Below are 10137 nucleotides of genomic sequence, written 5' to 3' on the forward strand. Positions count from 1 at the left end.
CAGCTCTTTCATATCAAAGGACAAGTCTATTGATTTAATACAAATTCTGTGCAAAACAGCAATATCTCACTGATGATCAGCAGAAAGAAAATCTCCTATAGATGACATTGTACAGATTCATTACATGCATACCTAGAAGATAGAACACATGCCTTTATGAGCTACAAAACAGTGGCAGTGGCAGCAGCATTTCTATTCAGGCAGCAGTGGGGGAGTCGGTTGACTTCATGACTTATAATCTACTACAGTCATTGCCACTAATTCTACTCAAACTGCAAACAAGCCCAAGTCATTTATATGAATCAAGATGCTCATCTTTTTCCAGCTATATCAGCCTCCTAGGAAAGATTAATTTCCAAATGTTAAAGAATAGTCGAACAAAGAGAAATCCATCTGGTACAGTTTCTTGATCTTCTGAATTTGCTCTGAGTTCAGCTTTCTGAGATACTCCATAGTGATCTTATCATTGGTCTGGTTCTCTGAGCTGTACCTCTTAATGTCAGGGAAGTGTATGCCCTCAGGAGCTCTGATGCTCTTAAGAACATGCTCAGAGTCTTGTCCCAAAGTCTCATACTTCCCCAGGATGTCATACTGAACGTTGCAAGGATCACAGAGCAGAAACATTGGTTTCCAATGAATGTCCAAAGTGTCTGGCTTGCGTTCCACCGTAAAATCAACAAACTCCTGGAAACTCACCTTCTCAGTAGAATTTAGTTTTTTCTTGAATCTGCCCCTGATCTGGTTTGCCACAGTGATGCTATAGTATGTCTCAGAGTGCAGAAGCTTGTCTCTGTAAGCTGAGACCAGCCATTCTAGGGGATGTCTGGTGAACATCACTTTGGTGTAACTGTTCAGCAGTTCCTTTTGCTTGTCAGTAGGGTAAGAGCTTAGCCTTTTTAGCAAACGAGATGTGTGAATGTAATCATGCTTGATTTCAGAAGTGTCCCTGCTCAGGTTCATTTTGAGGAGAAGAATGATCCTCTTCCAGTTGGAGCAGCCTACTTTGGGCACCTCACAGTAGATGAACCTGTAGTTATGCTCCACAAAGAGCTGGTTAGCAACTATCAAATTCAGATTCCTTTTCAATTTAAAGAGGTTGTTCTTCAAGCAGGTGGAATTCAGCGTGGCTTTGCGATAGATTTGGCTCTTCAGCCAACCTTCTGTAGATTCTGGAACAAGTGCTGTGCAAAAATCAAAGCAAATTATTGGCATGAAAGAATCTCATAGAATTCTCTTTTCATTTAGACAATCTCAGAATTTGGGCTTATACCCAGAGTAGCTAAAATTGCAGATGAGTACTAAATTCAGTTTGTAGTTCACCATCCTTTATCTACACTATTAAAGGTATGCAATACAAGTTACCAGGATTACTGAAAGGCTTGTCAGAAGGAAGACCTGAAAAATCTTTAAACATCTACCATGATGGCAGACGTTGCTTCTCCCTATGTATGTATGCTAGGACATACAAGAATCTTCAGTTGCACGGCCCTCAGATTTCTTCTTAATATTATTTTTATTATTGATTTATGTTGCATAGATGCTTTTTGTATACTCAGAAAGGATACTTTCTGTTCCAAGAAGCACAGGATTTTTCTCTTTATATATTATTTACTTACTCATCATTTTTGTTCGCCATCTGTAGAACATCCCAAGGGAAATAATTCCAACAAGAAAATTCAAGACAAGCAAAACAATAACCTTCTGGAGCCTGTTCTTCATCATGTTTTTTCAGGAAGAAGTGGAGAGGGTGTGGCCTTTAGGCCTGTTCATTAAGAAGAAAATATGAGACAGTTCATTTTTGTACAAATTGAGCTAGGAAAACCTCACCACATGCTCCAAAGAAAAGTTATGCACTTCATGTATTTACATTTTATATTTTCTATGACAAAAATGTCTTACCATATGAAAATTCTGGTTTAAATCTGGATTCACAGCCTCATACACCTACTTTATAATCTATGCAGTGCTAGAAAGCTCAGCATAGATCTATAATGCTCATAGGATGGGACTTGCTATGCTCCCAAGTGTCATTATTGTCTCTGAAACTCTGAGATGCCCAGCACAGACTGAGTCATTGAGGCAGGGAAGGGATTCAAGGTGACATACTTCATTTGTCAGAGATAAATGAAAAGAAGAAATAAGATAATTACAGTTACACACATACATTTCAAGTCTTGGTTACAAAAGGCTTTGAAAGCTTTCCTTGTACAACAGTCACACAAACTTCTCTGGGAAAAAGTTTTCCAGCCTTTTTTAAAAGGAGGCTTTGACAAGATCCAAATATTTCACTCTGGAAAAGGATCATACATAAACAGGTTTAGCTGGATTCAGTTTTTATCCATAAACATTGATTTCACGTCACACTCAGAGAGCAATGAGAAAATATCTCCATTAGTAACAATCAAAATTTATAGAAAGGGAGCTATAACGGGGAACCCTTACTGCTATTACTGGGCAATGGAGAAAGAGAGAGATGGATGGATACAGGGCAGAAGGGTTAAAGAGGAAAACAATGGGTGGCCTAATTATTTGTCAATTAAGCAATTAGCTGGTCATTCACAGGTGCCAGAAGAGGAGTGGTGGGAGATTACAGGCTACTTAAACAACCCCCCCCCCCCCATCCAAACTGCAGAGTGAGGAGGGAAAAGAGTGCAGGGTTCTGGGTGTATGGCTGCCCTCCCCACTCTCCTGATGAATTAACAGAATGATTTAAAGCAGGTATGATTTAGGCACAGAATCACAGACAATGAAGGTGGGAAGGGACCTTAGAAGGTTGTCTAATCAACAGCCTATTCAAAGCCGTACTGTCCCCAACTAGTTCATTACAGCCAGGCCTGAAAAACCTCTGAGGATGGATATTCTACCATCTCTGTAGGTAACCTGTTCCAGTGCCTTACTTTCTCCCTAGTGCAAAAGGTTTTTTTCTAATATCCAGTCTAAACTTCCCTTGCTGCAACTTGAGACCATTGCTTCTTGTTCTGTCATGTGCCACCACTGAACACAGTCTAGCTCCATCCTCTTTCAAACCCCGCTTCAGATAGTTGAAGGCTGCTATTAAATCCCCTCTCAGTCTTCTCTTCTGGACTTGTACATGCTGCAGGGGTTTACTTTGGTTTAATTCTCCCTAAATTGAAGCAGTGGCTTTTTGAAAACTCCACTTCAATTTAAAGCAAAGTAAACCCCTGTGGCGTGTACACAAGGGTCAGCCCCAATCCTTACCTGCCTCTCCAGCAATGTTCCCTCTAAGGTGTAGCAGTCCATGAGCGTGCCACTTCAGTGCTGCCTCCCCCTTTGCCTGAAGGGCATAGAGCCCGATAAGGCTCAGGGACCCTGGGATTATAGTGGAGGGTGATCAGCCTTGTCTGGGGTCAGGGACCACAGGGGACTGGGTCGGATGGAGAGGAGCCTTGCCTGGGCCAGGGACCCCAGGGGACCTGGACAACATGTGGAACAGGGCCAGGGGCCTGGAGCCCAAAGGGGCTGCTACGCTCCACATGGGGCTGAGTCCAGCCCATTCCCCACCGAGACAGTACCATACGCTGCCACTCGCCAGTGGGGGGGCCCTGGCCCCAGCCAGTGTGCACAGCTTCCGGGCAGCTGGAGCCTGCACCGGCCCCCAGCCCTAGCCCCCACCTTGCCTCAGAGAGCGAGGAGGCACATGGCATTGGGGCTAGGGAGCAAAGTGTTCCTCGGAGCCGGCAGAGCAGTTCCCTGGAGCCAGCCCCCAGCTCCAGCCCTCGCCTCGCCTTGGAGAGTGAGGAGGCACATGGCATCGGGGCTGGGGGTGAAGCAGTTCCCCCGCACCAGCTCCGACCCCCGCCTCGCCTTGGGGAGTGAGGAGGCACATGGTGAGGAGGCACTCTGCTCCTGCCCCTACCCTATTCCCAGCCCCTGCCCCCACCCGCTCTTTGCTTTGGGGAGGAGCCGCTGCCTGAGTTTACCTCTGCTAAGTGTCCTGCACCAGCGCCTGTGCCTCCACCATGCTCCGCACCCAGCTCCCCTCTGGGAAGCCACTGCCAAGCTCCTCTCTGGGTGGGTGTGCAGCATTAATAAGTTAGTGCACAGCAAAATTTTAAAATCATGGGCAGTCGCACACACACACACTTTGGAGGGAAACTTCCTCTCCAGCGGTTGGGAGGGACAGCAAGCTGCTGGTGGGCCAAGCGGCCCCTGAGCTGGGGCAGGAGGGGGGGCAGTGCTTCCCTCCATGGCAGCGCCCCCCAAGGGGCACCTGCCCACAGGATCCTGGCCTGGGTGGTCCCAGGGGGCACTCCAACTTCAGAGGGAAGCACCAGGCCTCCCACAGCCCAGGCAGGCTCCAGGGAGGAGGAAGAAAGAAAAAAACAGACTCACTGCTTTTTTTTTTTCCTTCACTGGAGCCAGTTTACTTTATTTTCACTGTAGGGTAGTTCAGGAGACAAAATCGTCACAGAGCAGCTGAAGTCTGGTTAAGCCTTGCCCCTGTTAATTCTGGAAGACTGCACAGCAGTAATTGTATTTGAGCGCTGAGAATTTCCAGCTGCGAGTGGGTTTGTTACCAGGAAACACTTAGGAGCCACTAGCATAAGATGTCCCCTAACTCTAACAGTTAGGTATCACTTTTCAGCACATACCTGACCTGTGCAAAGGACAGCCAGGTAAAGGACTTTGATAAAAGACTTCAATAAAGGACATCCATGTCCCCACATGTATCCAATAGCTTCATGGTTAGAGCTCTCACTGGGAGATGAGACATGTTTTGAAATCCCTACCCTACTGTTTGGAGAAGGGACTTTAACTCTTCTCTTTGCCACTCCACATGAGTGCCTATTATGTATTCTGGAGTGAGAATCTTTCAAATTTCTCCTGTAGGAACTGTTTATCCCAGCTAACTAGCAACATGAGAAAGCGAAGTTTATTTGCCCAGATGGAGCACAGAAACAGCACAGCTATACTGCTTCTAGTATCTGAACTAGCTGGCGTGTCTCCAGATACCACTGCATTGTTACTGGTAGACATACCCGAGATTCATATATAATTAGACTGTAGTGCCCCGTATAAGGAAGGTCTTTATAACATCCCTTTCATCTAATTTGAGAGAACAACATTCAAAATGACAATCACCTGCTTTGTGTTCAAAGGCACTCCCTTCAAATCTGTATAATTAGCCACACAGTTTAATACCAGTTCATTTTTAATTGACTGATGCATGATGTTCCTGTCAAATAGGATATTTTCCTCTTGGTTTGAGAGGGCTGTCATTTCATGCTTTAATGTTATACAAAAGACTGTATATACCTAGCAGATTATTGGCATCAGAGGAAGACTGAGGCTTTCCTGAGATGATAGGCCCTATGCCTGGTTCATCTGCTGCTGCATTTTTCTGAAAATCATCCCTATCCTTTCTGTGTACTGCCTATCAAATCTCATCAAATATTACCATCCAACACCAGCAGTGTCAGTGTATCTTGACATCAAGTGTTGTACTAGGCTGACTACTAATGCCTTCTGTTTCTGCATTTATAGATGTCCTGCCATGTATTTTCTTTATTGTTTGTGGCTTTCTTTAATTGATCCTTGGCTATTTTAACTGCCAATTCAACTTTGCTTTATGACTGCCTGGGTTCAATGCTGTAATAGTACTTTATTTAGGCAGCCCTAGGAGATGAAATTGTTAATCAGAGTATAACTCTAGCCATGTACTGGTAAGTCAGCCAGAGCTAACAGTACAATGAAAAGTCATCTAACCAAGACAATCTTACAAACCTCTCTTAAACTAATAACACTTTCTCAAGTTTTTGTTCAATTTTGTATCAGTGTCAGTCATTAAGACACACAAAGACATGAGAAGTTTTTCCTCCAGCATGGATTTTTCAACCAGTACATAGAAACAAGATCTTGCATTGGATTTCAGTCCTGCCCAAACAATGGTGGCCAATGAATTTTACACTTACTGAGGCTGTGTCTGCATTACCTGCAGCATAGCTGCATGGGTCAAGGGTATGATGAGATCTGATCCCAAATAGCCAAATTGCAGTTATAGACATATCTTGTTTCACTTGGGAGGGAAGGGGAGGAGGTGCTATGCCGCTATGTGTCCCCGCACAAGTATTTTGCCACAATACTATAGCTTGACAGTATTTTCAAGCAAGTAAATTCCTTCTAGTGTACACACGGCCTGAGGAACACACACAAATTCAATACATGCACATCGGTACACAAGACCCACCTACAACCGAGTACCATAATCCTATTCTGGGCATGGCTAATGTCCTCAACACACTTGAGAATGACAGAGAACACTAGCTGCAATAGGAACACACTCAGGAGGACTTTACTATTTACTGCAGGTACCTCTATGTTGCAATAAACCTCTCTGCCCCTGCCATCTCCCATTTAAAAGCAAATGTGGACCCATTATAGGCACTGTTTTGAGCTAGATTGTGCCAGATAAAGTGAGAGCAGTGACTTCAGAGGATAGCAGGTGGAGTAGTGAGGTAGAACTAGAGAAGGTTGACAAGCTTGGTGAGATAGGGAGAAGGTTAGATGAGTAGGGATTACAGAGGGCTTATGGAGATTAGCACACATTTAGGGAGAGCTGTGGTAATCAGAAAAGGCCAGGGAAATGGTGTACCTGGCTACATAGACCTAGAGGGCTAGAAGGGAGACACACAGGTGGCAGTGCATGGCCAAGCCCTGGGGTAGGGAGCAGATGGGATGCCCAAGGGAGAAGTGGGAAGAGGCTGTTTGCCAAACAGATTTGGCCCTACAGAATGCCCTTTTCTAGTGATAGTGTCACTGCTGAACCAAGATGGAGCCCCAGCTACCTCCTCCTGCAGGCATCAACACATGTAGGTCTCAAAGAGCAGGTCTCCATCACATTGGAGACTAAGGTCTCAAGAGCAACTTCAGACCTTAAACATGAGCATAGGCAGAGGGAGAAAATCTTATTTGGTGGGGTTGATTAAAACTTAAACTTAAAATATATTTCTATACACACAGACACTACCCAGCAGATAAGTCTGTAGGGGAAGAGGGGGGAAGGACGGATCATGGGGGAGGAGATCAAGGCCCCCGTAGTGAAGAAGGAAGTGGGGCAGGGGCATAGGCTTGTGTGAATGAGGCCCTGGGGCAGGTTGTGAGAGCATCAGAGCCCAGGCAGCTCGTTCACAGGCATGGGGGGGGGGGGGGCCCTGTCAGTACGTGCACTTCCGGGAAAGGCATGGGTGGGACAATCTGTGTGCAGGGCAGAGGAAGGCTGCTGCTGTGAGCAGGGGCTCTTCACCCTGCTGCCTCTGCATCCTGCTGCCAGCCCGCAGCAGCAACCTACCGCTGCCCTACACACAGATCCAGGGGGCACGTGCCCCCCATGCCTGTCCCAGGGGTGTACACAATGGTAAGAATCCTCTGCACCCCTGGACAAGCTGCCCGGGCTCTGACTCTCCCACAACCCACCGTAGAGCCACATTCACCCCAGCCCCTGTCCCACTCCCTCCCTCACCATGGGGGCCTCAATCTGCCCCCCATGACCCTTCCCTCCCCCTTTTCTCCTACACACTTACTTGCTGGGTGCTGCTCCACACATGGCAGGGCTGGGCTGAGTTCCCAGCCGCCTGCAGACTCCAGCTGCTCATCTGTGTCTGTATGCACCCTTCCCCCTGCTGCAGCCACCCAGAGCCCGCACCCAGGGTGCCCTGTGGTCCTCTGTGCTGCCATCACTGCACCATATTGTGGCAGGGAGGCTAAGCCCTGTTAGCCCCAGCCTTCCACTGCCTACATCTGGGAGTGCACAGAGCAGCAGAACCTGCCCTTTCCTCATCCCTGCACCCCACCAAACAAGCTCTGTCCCATGCTCCACCGCAGCTCCGTCCCATACTCCACCACATCTGGGCAGTGCCTGCTGGTGCCCCTTTAGTTTAGTGTTGGGGACAGACACCCCGTTCACCCTCTCCTCCTCCCCCTTGCTGCAGCACTAGTGCCTTGCAACTGGGCCTGCAATTTAATGTTCCAGTTAGGTGGAGATCATCTAGACTCCTCAGCCAGAGCACATTTTGCTCTTTGAGGTTTGCTTCCATCTCAGATATGGCAATTTCCATATTCTGACTCGTATTAGCCATCCTGCTTTTGCCCACATCTTTAACACCACTCTGATGAAAAATTTTACACGTTATTGATCTATTTTTTGCAGTCACATTCAAGTATACTGAAGCTCCACCCCAGTCCAAACTACATGGCAACCCCACTTCTTTCCATTTTTTATATTTATAGCTGAATGCCCTTGTCGCAGTGCACTCAGGTGCCCTGCACCTGAAAGCAGAGATGGCTCGGGAGAGACCCCTAGTTGCGGGAAGGGGGAGGTTCAGCTGCTAGTCACCAGGGCTGCATAGGTGCTGGTTGCCGGGGCAACCAGTAAAACCAGCTGACAGGAAGGGGCGGGGCTTAGCCTTTCTTAAGCCCAGGCAGGAGGCCAGGAGGGCAGTTCCTCTCTGGCAGCTGTGGGAGTAGGAACTCGGCTAGGACAGATGGAGGGGAGAACTCTGGCGGTGTGAGCATCCCCCGTTTGCTGCTGGGGTTGGGGAGCTCTCCCTCCCTCTCTCTTTCACTCTAGTAGGGAGTGAATCTAGTTTGACCAGACGGTCTAGTTTTTGTTGTAGCCCTGGGGGTTTGGGTTCTAATGTTCGCTGTTTTGACTGGAGGACCAGGTGAGTCTATTAAGGGTTGGAGGAGGCCTCATAGGGACTCCCCAGTAGTGTGGGGGTTCCTGGTGCCAGAGAGGGTGCCGCATTTGTGGGTTACATTGGCCCCAGCCCCTGAGCAGGAGGGGGGGCAGTGAAAAGCCCCCCCCAGGAGTAAAGAGGAGGGCCAAGACACAACAGGGCCCAGGTCAAACCACCTGTGAGGCTTGGGCTACAGTGTAGAGGAGGAAAAGGAGCTGCAGGTAGCGCCCCCCCACCCCATCACCGGGGCACAGAAAATGGGCAGCCCCCCAGGATTACAACAATCTATTACTCGAATAAGATCAAAGCATGGCAGGAGAGTAAGCAGGGAGTTGGCCCATTACAGGAGGGTGGAGCCACTCCTGGAAAAGCTCCAATAGTGATACTCCTGTCACAGCCCTATTGCTGTTCATTTTAGTTTCCTGTGAACTAGAAAGAGTTATATAAAAGCTTCTCCTCTTCTCCCAACCCCAAAAGGCACCTAGGCCTTTAGACAGGAGTGGTCAGATCCTCACCTATGACTGACCAGAACACAGTGCAACTAAGAAACAAGCAGTAGTGATTGCCTTTCCATTCTTAAGCATGAGTTCACTGGGTCACCTTTTCGATCTATGAAAATCAGAACAAACTTTTCAAGTTCCTTCTTTTTTGTACTTACTTACTGATTTATTTCTGCTACTGGAATTGCATTCAGATCCAGAGAGGTGTGATGGAGAGAAGAGTAATCCCCAGTGACAGGCCATTAGAGCTGGTTTGTATGCATGAACAAGGTAACCAGAGCACAAAGAACAGGATCTCTTCTCTTGGGAAGTGACCATGTTTAAAATATAATAATAATTGAAAAACAAAAATCAAATGCTTGTGGGTGCAGCCAGTGGGTTAAAAGTCTTTTGTGAGAAAGGAAGAAAAATACAGAAGAAAATGTTGTTCGGAGATACAATTTGGAGAGAAACAGAATAGCCAGCAATAGCAGCCCAGGCCCCCTTCTGACTGTACAACTTGTTTTGTAGCATTCCTTTCTTTTTTTTTTAGGTGTGTTTGTTTACAGTATCATGCGTCACATGCACATTTTGTCATGTCCTGTCTTCTTCGTATTTTTTTCCACTTCATTGTATATAATCCTTTCCTCTACTATAGGGTGTCAAACATATGGCCTGCAAAGCTACTTCATCTGGCCTGCAGAACTCCTGAGGGGGTTGGGAATTTAGGTGTGGGGCCCACTAAGTCCCACTGGGAACATGTTTCAGAGGCAGCAGGGCAAGGGATGTCTGAGTTAACCCCTATGGGTAACTGATGCCACTCACCTCACCACTGAAGAAGGGTCCAATCTGGCCTTCCAGGAGCTCCACAGTTCAGGTCCACCTCAGCTCCACTGTGTATTGTATCTTTTCCCCTCTGCCATTCTCATTCTTCTTTCCGTTCAATATCACTTTGCTTTCTT

General features: G+C 47.1%; 1 protein-coding gene across 1 annotated transcript; it reads right to left on the bottom strand.

Annotated features, from left to right (window-relative positions):
* Positions 1-348: 348 nt before the first annotated feature.
* On the bottom strand, positions 349-1212 carry LOC109320789 (carbohydrate sulfotransferase 8-like). The gene has a single exon (XM_019551046.1). It carries the CDS (start codon positions 1210-1212, stop codon positions 349-351), a length of 864 nt encoding a protein of 287 aa, XP_019406591.1.
* Positions 1213-10137: the final 8925 nt, after the last annotated feature.

The sequence above is a fragment of the Crocodylus porosus genome, unplaced genomic scaffold (assembly GCF_001723895.1).
Source record: "Crocodylus porosus isolate Cpor-Errol unplaced genomic scaffold, CroPor_comp1, whole genome shotgun sequence".
Lineage (NCBI taxonomy): Eukaryota > Metazoa > Chordata > Crocodylia > Crocodylidae > Crocodylus > Crocodylus porosus.